Raw genomic sequence first — 13,740 nt, forward strand, 5'->3', positions numbered from 1 at the left:
GCCTGGGGCCATTTGATTTTGGTTGTATGATATATGTGTATTAATGTTTACTGCAGTGTGTTGAGAAGAGAACATGTGAAGCTTCACTGAACCTTCAGACTAATCTGAGACCAAACTTTAACTTCCGTTGGTTTTTCCACCTTCTGTCTGAGCTGTTGAGATACGTAACACAGGTTGATGACCATGGACACTGACTGAAAGCTTCTCATGTAGCCAAAAAGATCTGAGCTCATTTTTAAGCAGAAGAAATGGTCCCAAACAGATTTCTCTCAGTGAGTTCACAGTCTGATCCTCCAGAGTCCACAGAGCTGGTCTGAGGTCAGTGTTTACTGTCTGTCAGTGTGAGGTTGTTCAGGGAGGATCCTCTCTGACTGTCAAAACCGTGATGATGTCACAGCAGAACTGTGATGACATCGTCTGAGCTCATTCGTGCCAAGCTGACACACAAGGAGGAGCATTTCTGTTACGCTTGGCTGCTCTAACGTCAGCGCTCTGCTGCTAATCATCGTTATTCACCCACACCCCAGTCATAATTACAGCCCCAGTGACTTCCTGTTGTTCTGGTGACTTCAATATAAACCACTGCTGACTGGTGGCAGAACAAGCTGTCACTGGAAGAAAACCCGAGGACTGTGAATGAAGTTGTGCAGCCTGGAGGTTTATTCTGGTGGGACATCAGATATAATGTCCTCAAGTCACACTGAATCACATCAACATGTCCATGAGTTCAGACCATTCGTGACTCTAAGTCACATCACACAGTATTTTTGCCCCCCACCCCCAGTACACCCCCTTCAGCTTTTATCTTTCTATTTTGTCTTAGTCTTGCTCAACATTCAGACCAGACCAGGTCCTATCACCATGAGTGAATTACTGAGTCCCTCAATAGGAACAAAATAAGAGTCAAACCACAAACAGACGTGATGCTGATAATCAAAGAGGAAATATGACTCAGTTTTTCAACACATCATAATACTGCAGCCGCCGGATAATACACAGTCAGGAAGTACACACAGAGAGAGAGGGAGACAGGAAATGATGTCTTCTCCGACATAGACTGCTGCATCAGAGAAGAGCTTTGCCAGGGCTACTCTTTCAAAATAAAGGCTTTGCGTGTGTGTATGTGTGTGTTGGTGAGAGACAGCAAGGATGTGAGACTTCCAGATGTTGTTGTCTCCTTCATCCTCCTCAGTGTCGACACAGGAACACACACACGCACACACGCACACGCGCACACACACACACACACACGCACACGCACACGCACACACACACACACACACACACACACACACACATACAGGTTCAGTTCAGGTCCAGGTCTACGTGAGTGGATTGTTAAAGCTGCTCACTGTCAGTCCTGGTGGGATTTTCTGTAGCAGTCTGATTCAGCTCAGACTGTTTCCTCTCATGCAGAGTCCACGTCCTGCCATGTGTTCCTGAAAACTGCTCTGAGGATTTTCTCTGAGAAAAGATGAAACATGTTCGTAGACTTCTTTTAAACAATGGAAACAGCAGCTAATAAAACTATTTTCAAACTGCATTGTGAAAGCTGGAGCTGCTGAGTCAGACTTTAACTGCTCAGATCCACCTGCAGAGGGAGAGATACTTTTGACAGTGCCTATTTAAATGTGTTTAATGTGCATACTCAGTGTGTGTGGTGTGTGTGTGTGTGTGTGAGAGTGAACAGTAGCTGTATTGTGTGAGTGTGTGCAGCTCGTAACCTGAGCTGTGTGTTCACATTTTCCTTGTCTCCTGTTGTAGGAGTCTTCAGAGGAGGAGAGCTGCTTCTCCTCTGAAGACTCACGACTCAGCAGCTTCTCACCTGAACTGTGACGCCTCCATAGACCAGCGTCTGTGTCAGTGTCTTTGTAGTGGAGGACGTGAGAAGATGAACCCTCAGGACTGTTCTCACATGTCTAACTGGGATCACTCAAACTGATTTGGGATAAACTCTAACCCTTATTTTGTTTTAACACAGAATGTGGGAGGTGGAGGAAGATACTGTCGACTGGCACCGGCAGGTTTCTGACACGTCATTCAGTCACCATTCAGTGACCTGAGGCTCTAACTATCATTATTTTCATGAATTAAAACCAGTTAACACTAAATCCAGTTACCAGTTTGATGTCTGTAAACCATTGTAAGAAAATGATCATTGTTTGTTGAAATTGTTGTTATGTTATTGTATATTTTTTTCAGGCATTGAATAAACTGATTAGTAAAGTAACACATGCAGTGAATGGTGGTTGATGATGTGACAACAACTGTCTAAAACAATTTTAATAAAAACATTATAATCTTCATGAAGGAGGATTTACTGCAGGACTGTTGTATTAGACTACATCAGTTTTAGTTGGATGTTTCTAATAAATTGCCTAATGTCAATGACGTGTGGTCACATGATTGACCGTCCAGCCGATGCTTTTATTGTGAAGTAGCTTAATAAACCTCCTGTGACTTGGCGAAATCTCTTGTTATTTCTTCTCAGAGCTGCAGCTCTTCTTCTCTGCTTCTCTTCTTCTTCTCTCTCAGTGCATTCGAGGCGTCAGTGTTAGGACAGTCCAGCTGCTTCCCTGCAGGCACAGCTGGATCAAACATGTTTCCTCTGATATTTCAATATATTCCTGTTAAACCCTTCATATGTTCTTCATCTGCAGACACACTCCTTTACAAATATACAATAAAGTGAATGAAACTACAGAATCGGATCTGCGCTGGGTGGAGGTGTTGATAGACCTGCAGACTAGAGCTGCTCCAACTGTAATTTTCTTGGCTGATGGGTGATTATTATTATTGATGACCAAGACACATCAGCAATGCTGGCAGTGTGGACACATGCATGTGAGATGCAGCAGCAGTTTGGCAGGTAGCTGTAATGCACAGGTGAGGTCAGAGGTGTGGTTCTAGTTTTAGCCTCTTTGCCTTTAGCTTCTTGAAACTGGAAATTTTCAGCAGGCGATGGAGCTTAAGTGTCTGATTAGTTTGTTGTTCTGCATGTTTTTGTGTTTGTTCCTCCATTTCTTACTTTGGCTTCACATAACTGCAGCTTTGTGTCTCCTTCAGTCACAGTGAAGAACTTCCATGCTGACAACATGTGTAGCTGTGTGTTGTGTGTTGTGCAACATGACCCATCCTGTGATGTATGAGTGTAAATGTGACTGACAAAGACAATATACTTCTTATTATTATTCTTCTTCCGTAAGAAATTTCAGCAAATAACTATTCCCGCAGTTTTGACAAAACCCAGACAAATTATAAATCAAAACTCCATGGCGACATAAATACCAAACTAGAGAATGAATGGAGAGACGTCATGAAAATGACCAAATCCACCCCTTCTTGGAGCCCTACTACTTCGTCATGTTTTAATGTGGAAACATGGCTGAAACTTTAAACAGGTCATAAGACTTGATGCTTTTTTAGGTTGAATCAGTATTTTCATAACTATTACGGTTTTCACAAAATCGCAGTTTAAGTTTTGTGTCATTTTTAGACAATTTCAGATTTTCTGATGGGTGTGTATTACACTGAATGTTGAGAGACAGAGTGGATGACATCACGCGCACTCTAACTGACATCCCTGAAAAAATCAGACAAACTCCTTTATATCCCACAATTTCCAACCATTATAGTTAATTTATATATAAAAACAGAGACGTTTGTGCTCTATCACCCAGTGTTTGTCTCATCAGAAATCTTTCATGCTGTTCATTTTAAACTGAGCTCTGAAGTTCTTGCCAAAAACAGAGCTGAGGGGAGTTTTGACACTACGATAAAACCTCAACCTATCATTGTCTTTATTGAAGTCTTGGGAAGCTGCTAGTGAAGAAACTTTTCCGATACAACTTGTAGTTTTCACCTTAAAAGCTGCTGTCTTTACTCACACAGAGACATGAGGGGGGGGGGGGGGGGGGGGGGGGGGGGGGGGGCTTCTACAGGGGCTTCTACAGGGGCTTCTATCAGACACTGAAGGTGCTGCAGGTTCAGGTTTTCCTCTCTGGGTGTTCATGGAGCAGTTTCAGAGAAAGTCTGTTTGTGTGTGTGTGTGTGTGTGTGTGTGTGTGCTGACAGTCAAAACAGAAGCCGCTCTCCATGTGTCAGATAAGTGATTATCAGCAGACTGTGCAGGCGTCTCTGACAGGAAGTCATCAGCAGCAGACAGTTGGTCAGTAAGTGAAGGACGTGCTAATGACTGACAGGTCCTGAGTGTGTCCTCTTATCAACACAGTGAGTTACACAGCTGAGGAGCTGACAACAGTCCACGGTTTACACAACTTCAACCTGAGTGTGGTGAGTTCAGGGGCTGTAAGAGTCTTTAATGTGGACTTCCTGTTTCATGTTTCACCTTCTACCTGAGACCTGCAGCAGCTCGCCAACAAACCACCTGCAGAGCTGCTGCTGGTAATATGACCATGGATTAATGACTGTAGCGTACATACCTGGCCTGGTATCAGTCACAAGCCATTGAAGAAGCTCATTGTAAGGACATACAGAGTTATAGACCCACAATTGACACTTTGTGACTCTTCCCTCCATCAAACTATCAGATTGATAGGAAACAGAGACAAAGGACCCTTCTCTCACAAACAGACCATGCTGCTAGCAGGTCAGAAAGACACAGAACCAGAACAAGGGTCGAAGGGTCAGCTCCAGAGGGTCAACGAATGGACACCAGGCAAACTGGAGAATATAGGCAAAATCTCCATTTGTGATTAATTCCAGATTTGAAGGATGTAATATGAAATCAACACTTGTATTACTCCTATCTGTCATTATAAGTGCCATTAGGTTTATATGTTATTTCATTTAATGTTTTATGGTCATGGTGGAAGACTGATGTTTATAGGTAAGCTCTAGAATTAAACTATTCAAAAGTTCTGTGGAAAATTATTCTCTTCTCCAAGTGGAAACACAGGAGAAGAAGGGTGACACCCCTGAAACATGCGCCAGCCCCCAGGGGATAAAACAGTCGTGATCAATTCACACATTGCTCAAAGCTCAAAGCCCGGCTCTGTAGCCATGTAAACTTTTAGCTCTGAACTGCTCGCCACAAACTCATAGCTCTTAGCCATTTTTGCACTTATTGTTTTGTCCGCATCCTTTATTCTTTCTTTGCCAAATGCTCCAAGTAACATATTTTTTGTCTACATGCACGATCTTTTATTTTTATAAGCCAAGTCAAGACCAACTGAACCAAAACAACAGAAGTGCCTCAGAGTAATTTTGTAACTTTTAAATCATCATCAAGTTTCCCTTTTTAAAGATTTTTGACAGTTTAGATTCATCTGGTCAACGCCAGCCTCCTCTAAAGTTATCCAACCAAAGTGAAGAGCATTAGAGTTTATTTCGCATCAACCCACAAGAGACACCAGCTGATAACATCTGCACGACCGCCTGCAGAGAAGCCGAGCAGAAATCAAGAGAGCCCGAGACAGAAAGTCTCCTGGCAAACTCCACCAGAGCTGAACCGCTGAGACACCGGCAGAATCCGTCACCGTGATAACGGGACACGGCCTCCAGGAGAATCCACCTAGATCCCACGTCTCCAGGGTTATGACATACCAAATGACATTGATCACATTAATCAATGAAGTAATTCATTGTTGTCCTCCCTGAGGACTGGTGCCCCTTTCAACAAGAGAAAAATTGAAATTATGGTGTTAACGTTACATGACACACACACACACACACACACACACACACACAAAGAGAGAGTGAGAAGCAGGAGTTTGCAATGGGTAAATTCCACACAGTGTGTGTGTGTGTGTGTGTGTGTGTAAGGAACACTGAGCATGTCTATCATCACTCTCTCCTTCTCTTCACCTCAAACATAAACTCTACCTGCAGACTGAACGAAGGTCAAACTGAGTACAGCAACAAAAGCACCAACGAAGAAGTCCCCTGAGCTCTAGGTCTGAATTACACTCAGTCTCACCTGAGGTCTCACCTGGATCACTGACATCCAGGAGACTAAATCCATCTTTCCATTTATCATCTGTATTTTACATTGACGACTTGTGTGTGAGCTACCAGCATCATGTGACGCTTCAGGTGACACAGCGATGTGATGCTGCCTGTATGTGTTGCAGTGAACAAGGCTGGTGTTGGAAATTCATAGATCTGGTTCATTTGTTTTTGCAGATGATAAACTTCTGTGAGCTCCTTCTTAGGGTCGGGCAATTATACAAAGAGTTACCAAACTGACATCACGACTCTCCAACTGATTTGATATGTTTGATGAATTCATTCCTTCATACAGACAACAGAGAATCAAACTCCACAGGCTCATGTACACAACCAGTGAAGACATTCAGTGGGTCATAGAGATATTAGAGAGAAGGGGAATGATATGCAGCATATGGTCCGGCCGGCCAGGAGTCGAACCAGAGACTCGCTGCTCAGATGTAATAAATACTGTCACACACGTTACACGACAAACAAGCTAAATGTAAACACTGTTAGAAAACAGCAGTGTATCTCTGCACTCACTGCTCAGGAAATCAGCTACACACAAGCAGCATTCCTGAGTGTTGTTTACCAGCAGCTGAACAGTGATATGAATGTTAACCACACTGTGAGTCCCAGCCACAGGTTTTTCCTAACAGACCAGTCCGTGGACAAAAACACAAACACAACTGACTGGACTATAACAGAAGACATGCAAGTTTTAGACCTGTTCTCATCTATCTATAGTTCTTTAAACAGATGTTTAAAATATCATATAACACAGTTACAGTACAGTTGTTACTTCAGACTGGTACCAGTCTGTGTTTAACTGTCGGTCTGTCCACAGACACACACTCTGCAGCAGCATCACACCATCACTGATGGTGTGTAGTGTGTACTGGTAGAAAGACACACAAACAAGCAGGAGACAACAGCTTTTCCTCTAAACAGAAGCCCAGACAAATATTTGATTTCGTAACAACTCACTTCTCTACGTGGGCTGTCTGAACCTCAACACACCACAGCTGTTTCACTCGCTCGCACGCACACACGCAGCTCAGGTTAAAGTTAATTATGGTTTATTACAACATCAACATTATGGTTGGTTGTGTTTATTGACAACACTGAGATTCATTGACAACATTTCAGACTTTGTTGAGGAGACAGAGGCAAAGTCCTGGACTTAGTTCAGCTTTAAGTTCATCATGATGGAGAAGAGAAGTTCTATATAAGAATCTCTATAAGAATATTGGACACTATAATCTAAAAACAGGAAAATCATAAAAGTAGAAATTCAGAAAAAATAATATCATTATAAATATTTTTTTTCTAAAGTCTCTACACATGGGAACTTCATGTTGGTGAAAGATGGTTATACACAGAAAAAGAAAACATGATCTGCAGGTCTGTAATGGGACTCATACTTCTGATTGACACTCACTACCACTGTTTATCATTAGTTTGATTGCTTCCCTGTTAGCCTCTGTGATAGCTGTTGCTAACCCTCCTGGGGTTTACACAAGGCAGAGATTGGACTGGAGTTTGCGACATGGACTTGAGTCACTCACACACTGACTTAAGATGTCCTCAAAAGACTTATCTTTATTTTACTATCTCTACCAAGGAGGTTATGTGTTTCCTTGTCTGTTTGTCAGCAGGATTACACAAAACCCACTGAACCCACTTGGATCGGACTTGGCGGAGGGATGGGACATGGTCCAGGGGAGAACCCAGTAAATTCTGGGGCATGTAGAGATCTGCACTCTACTGAACGCCTTTTCAATTCTTTAAAATGTTTTTGGCATTTTTACATTAAAGCTCCATATAGTCTAAAGGTCTGTGTCCATGTGTAGTGTGATTATAGATCAGCTCTAGCTTCTATATTAATACTGTGAAAGTATCAAAGCCTCAGTCCACAGAGAAATGCACACATCCTGTATTCAGAAAATGAGCCTTAAAACCAGCTGTCAGGACTTCTGGAACTTTGTGATGTCACAACAAAGCAGTCACCGCTCTCAGCCATGCCCCAAGCCCCGCCCACCTGGACCCAACCTTGCAGGATTTGGTTTCTCTGAGTGTTTTTCTGAAATCAGCTATTTTCAGCTGATCTCTATTCAGGACTCTTAGTAGTTTATGTTCAGCCTTTGGTAGAGCACAGCCGGACCACTGTAGTCCAAATATCTATTGGGCTAATTTCAGTGCTGACTGACCATCACCATTTGCATTTATTTGCATTTAGAGCCTCCTCTCGTCTGATTGGCTCAGCAACCGGTTGTTACTAGAGCTCCAGAGAGAAGCCTGAGAGAGGAGATGTAAAACTACATTGAGATGGTTTTTGGTTCTTAAAACCACAAATATATCTTCTTATGGATCAACACTTCAGACAAAACACAGAAGAAGAGGAACATATTGAAAAGGAAATGTCTGAAAATCTGAATTTCATTCCCTACTTTACCATCAAGTATAAGTTATATAAAGGAGTGATGATGAAGCATGACATGGTTTGAATCATTAAGATATGTTAGTACAGTATACGCAGCAGACTGGATGCAGCTCGTTCATCACAACCATTACAGCTTGAGATTTGACTTGGACTTGTGAGCATCTGTGACACAATGTAAAAAATGTGGCCTGTGAAATCGTCCACTTTGGATGATCCAACCACTTTATTTGATATATTGAAAACAACTGACGGCATTTGAATCCTACATGGACTTCTTCAGGTAGAATAATGGTTTGTGTTTGTCTTTATTTAATGATTGTTCAGAGCTTGTTGATGTCTCCTGATAACCATCATATGTGCAGGAGGATGATGGGGCTCATCTCCATCCACCTTCCATGCAGAACGGAGCATGGAGATGGTTGTGTTGATGTTTGATGCTATGCCGCTGAATACCTGCTGTGCAGAAGTGCGACTGATGTGTATCTGTCAGCTCAGCTCTGCATGCTTACATAAGACAGCAGAAGGCATGAAGTGAACCATGAGAGTGGACCGCCACATCTGAGTTAAACCGAGGTCAGACACCATCAGAACATGTCAGTAACTCTTTTTTTTTTAATGAATTTAATGATTAAACTTTTACTTTTTGCAGCCCTTGTTTTGTCTGGACTTTTTTTGGAGTGTTTTTAGAGCGTTTTCTGGCGATCTAAACTACATCATCTTCATGTGAAATGACTTCAAATGAAGCTACAGGTTCAACACTGCAATCACAGAACAGGACTGTGTGTGTGTGTGTGTGTGTGTGTGTGTGTGTGTGTGTGTGTGTGTGAGAGAGAGTGTGTGTGTTTTGTGTCATTGCTAAACAGAAGTACAGAAGTAAAGGAGTCAGGGCTATTTGTACCTGCATCTCTGTTATTTACCATTTACACACACACTCACACACACACACACACACACACACACACACACACACACACACACACACACACACACACACACACACACACACACACAGAGTAACCTGATCTGCTGACACGGTGGTTTATCAGCATCTAAAAACAAGCCCTCATCTGACATCCAGAACTTTCTGCTCTGACTAAAACTGAACTGAGACTCAGTGTTCATATTCACCTCAGTGTGATCATCATCACACTTCAGACAGCAGAGTGTGTTTCAAGGGGTCTGGTTCCTGGTCTGGTCTCAGTTACTGGGGACCAAGCAGACCATTTAACTGAATGTCACTGGGAGACTCCAGTTTGTGATCACGGTGATAACAGTCATAGTGAGTGCACCAGTGAAGCAACATGTCAGGACTGAAGGCTTTATCTTACCTTTAATTACAGTTGTTCTCTGACTGGCTGCAGCGATAACACTGTTGCTACCAGGACAACGGCGCACACTGACCGACCGGTCCTAACATCTCCAAAAATGCTAGAGGAAATTTCCAAAAAAGATAAACTGTATATATGAAGTCTCAATGGAAAAAAAGAACGTAATGCAGTGATATAACAGTCCTAGGGTGAATGGTAAATGGACTTTACACTTATACAGCGCTTTTCTAGTCTTACTGACCACTCAAAGTGCTTTACAGTACTTGCCACATTCACCAATTCACTCATTCATACATCACACCCATACAGCCACAAACACAAGAGTGTTAACCACAGGTGATCAGTTTGAAGGTGAACGGTGAATAGAATAATTACAATCTACCAATCACATATTTTTAATAAAAATCGGCAGATAATGATTGGTGGCCAGTCAATCGGGGCAACGCCAGTCAGAAAATGAACGTCAGAGACATGTTTGAGATCAGGAACTGTGTCTCCATCACAGAGTTCATCCACCAGTTGATTTTTACACTGTAAAATATCCCAAACACCAGAGAGCTGGATCATAATTCTTAAATAACTACATACAGGATCCTTATCAAAAATGACAAAATCATGACAAATCAAATCACCCAAATTGGTGCGGTTCTGCCTGAGAAGCCCATGGTTACATAAATAAACTCAGCTCCAAGCTCCAAGCTGCCATCTTTACTGACACTTTAATATTGACACCTTATTTTAAAATTGGAAACACCAACATCATAAGTGTTAATCTGCAGTTTCCTTGATCATTGGTCTGACAATGTTTGATAAATCAGGAGTTAATGTTTTCACACCATAAGTCGGGATCAAAAATGTATCTTTATGTCAAAAAAGATTGGCTGATTTGAAAGTCTCAAATACTAAATTGTATGAGCTTCAAAAATCCAGAATCAATTGAGCTTGAATATTCATGTGTCCATAACATCACAGCTGCAATGTTTACATTTCTGATAACTGATCAATCATTTGAGAAGTTTCAAAGAAAATAAATGCTCTGGTTTCTGCTTCTCAAATGTGAATTTCTGTGTCTTTAGTCCTCTGTGACTGTAAACTGAATATACTGTTCACCTTGAACTCTGGGAAAACTGTGATGTTCATTTTATAAACCAAATGATTAATTGAGGGAATTATTGATAAATTAATTGATAATGAAAATGAATACAGGTTATCTACCATACACAGTATGTATGATGTGACACAGTGGGGTTATAAAACAGAGCAACTGTTTTAACATGTAAACAAGGGTGTGGGGGAACTGAAAGCACACTGCACACGCACACACAAACGGACACACACACACACGAACACATTTGAATCATTCATTAGAAAATAGGAGAGTAAACAGGGTGCGATAAACAATAGACGCCCTTAAAAAATTTCCAGGACCGGCCCAATACTTATGATCTTACACACACACACACACAAACACACACACACAACACACACACACACACACACACACACACAACACACACACACACACACTTCCCAAATACATTCCAGAGTTCTTGTGGGAACTCCTGGAGAATTACAGCATCTCAATGTAACCCAGTTGGCTTCGAGGTCACCTTCACTAACCTGTCTGTCCGCTCATACCTCTCTCTCTCTCTCTCTCTCTCTCTCTCTCTCTCTCCCTCCTCACCCCCCTCCCCCCCGGTTCACTGTCGGCGTCAGGGTTTAGAATAGCCCGCCGACTGTCGACAGATGAAGATAAGATCAGTCAGGCTGGTGTGAAAACAAACTGGACGATAAAACTGGATGACAACTTTAACAGACAAGGACAGAGAGAGAGAGAGGGAGAGAGAGACTGGCAGAAGTCAGTATTTCTCTTAAAAAAAAGAGAATCTCCAGTCTCTTAACTTCTGCAGCACAAATGTGATACTCTGTCTTTTCAGACTTAATTAAACTCCTCAGTGCCTCCATTGGATCCAGTCCAACTCTGGTCCTGGGTCAGATCTCCAGAGTACACACAAATAGCTGTAATCATAATCCCGGTCTGGGTTCAAGGTGGTCTTTAATAAAGGCCAGGGTATCAAACACACAACACCACCCTCAAAGTTTCCTCTGATGAAAGTCACCAAGAGTCATTTACCCAGTCAGTTGGACCAGCTAACTGGTCCAGTTGACTGGTCTAGCTGACAGGTCCAGGGTAAACAACTCTTGTTGACTTTCATCAGAGGAAACTTTGAGACCTTTTTACATCGTCACATCCACATCACTATGGATTATCTATAAAGTCTGGTGAAATACAAAGTCAGCTTGAAGCCCCTTCTGGACTTGATGTATTGTGGGTTTGGAGAGTCCAGAACACACAGTGTGGTGAAATCCAGACATTTAGCCATTGTTTCCCGAGGGGAAGTTATTATCGCCACTCCCCACGCTCTGCTGTGCTAACCTGGGGTTTCCTTGTAGGCTGTGATGAGGTCAAAGAGTAGACAACAAATATTTCTGCATCGTCTATATTCACACCATAATCTCTGTGAGTTGGCTGACGGACATGAGTTGGTATGTGTTACCCTCTCATGGTTTGTTTCTTACCTGATAGTGGCTCTCTGGGTTTGACCTCCTCCACGACCTCCTCCTGCACCAGCTGCTCCTCGGGGCCCTGAGATGAGTGGTCAGCCATGGACTCCCTCTTCAGCTTGCCAAGACCCACCATCTTCATGAAGGACAGGCGGCGGCTGGTGGAGTCACACTCGCTCTCCGAACAGTTCAGCTCGCCATTGGTGAAAGACTCCTTATAGGAGCTCAGGGTGTCACGATATTTCCCTGCAAACCTGAGAGTGACACGGAGGAAGAAATGATACAGACTCTGCTCATCCTCTATTGTATTGTATTGTAAAGTCCCATGATCCCTCACTTCCCACATCTCCCTTAACCCCAACAACTTTTACCCCGACAAACTCCCACCAAGTCCTACTGTAGCTCTTTACCCTAACAATCTCCCATGATTCCTCTCTACCTTAACAATCTCCCATGATTCCTCTCTACCTTAACAATCTCCCATCATCCATCCATACATTAACTCCAACCTTTACCTCAACAGATTTCCCTTGTTGCTTTTTATCTCAAAAAAGTCACCTGATAACTAAAACAAACTCCCATCATCCCTCTTTAGCTTCAGCTCCTCCCATCTTTCTTAACATCAACAAACTTTCATCTATTCACTTTCTCTCAACAGACGACCCTTCTCCCTGTCAACCTTAACAAGCTCCAATCTTCTCGCTTTACCTCAACAGTTTTTATCCCACCTTACCTGAGCAGACTTCCTTCAGAGCTCCTCCTCCCCCTCTTCTTTTTCTCTGCAGGTGATGGGGTTCCCTGCAGCGACCCCTGTGGGGAGGGGGTTGCACTTCCTTTATTCCTCACTGACACTCTCAGGGTCTTCCCCAACTTTCCAAGAGTCTTCAGTGGCGACTTAAACTTGAAGGAACTCTTTGCTGAACCTCCTCCTCCTCCACTTCCCTTTTTCCCCTCGTTAGCCTCATTCTCGTCCTCCTCATCCTCAAATGGGTTGCGGTCCCTCGGCACATCGCCGTCCAGGAGAGAGCTGCCAGGTGACCAGTGGTTGCCATGGCCGCTGCTGTCATGGATGCTGTCGTCGTCGTCAAAGGGGTTGTGATGGTGATGGTGGGGGGTGATGTTGAGGCTCATCCTGCGGAGGATTAAAGCGTTGTCTAGAGTTGGACCACCGCCTTTCAGGCGCACTGGGAGGTTCTTGAGGATGGGCATGATGGAGCTGGGGGAGGGGGGACAGGGAGGGAGAAACCTAGGGAGGAAGGGGAGGGAGATTAAGTTATCAGTGTTCTTTGTAGCCATGTGACTCAGTTATAGAATCACCAGTGAAAGACCGAAACCATGACGGTCAGGCATGAAGTACAAGTCAAACACACACTGTTCTACACAAAAAGAAAAAAAAAAGACAGAGGACTCATCACCCTAAAGGCCAGACCCATCCAGATTCTATAACATCCAAAT

The 13,740-nt window shown here is 43.0% G+C and overlaps 1 protein-coding gene across 2 annotated transcripts in view; it reads right to left on the reverse strand.

Moving 5' to 3' along the window:
* LOC130168160 (tumor necrosis factor alpha-induced protein 2-like) overlaps positions 1-13,740 on the reverse strand; it is a 64,103-nt gene that overhangs the window by 12,319 nt on the left and 38,044 nt on the right. For both annotated transcript variants that reach the window (XM_056374797.1, XM_056374796.1), the window contains exons 2-3: positions 13,019-13,531; positions 12,301-12,539 (exon numbers count right to left, since the gene is read on the reverse strand). In XM_056374797.1, the coding sequence (XP_056230772.1) occupies positions 12,301-12,539; positions 13,019-13,494 (715 nt within the window). In that variant the 5' untranslated portion in view covers positions 13,495-13,531. The remainder of the gene's footprint in view (positions 1-12,300; positions 12,540-13,018; positions 13,532-13,740) is intronic.

The sequence above is a fragment of the Seriola aureovittata genome, chromosome 4, assembly GCF_021018895.1.
Source record: "Seriola aureovittata isolate HTS-2021-v1 ecotype China chromosome 4, ASM2101889v1, whole genome shotgun sequence".
Taxonomy (NCBI): domain Eukaryota; kingdom Metazoa; phylum Chordata; class Actinopteri; order Carangiformes; family Carangidae; genus Seriola; species Seriola aureovittata.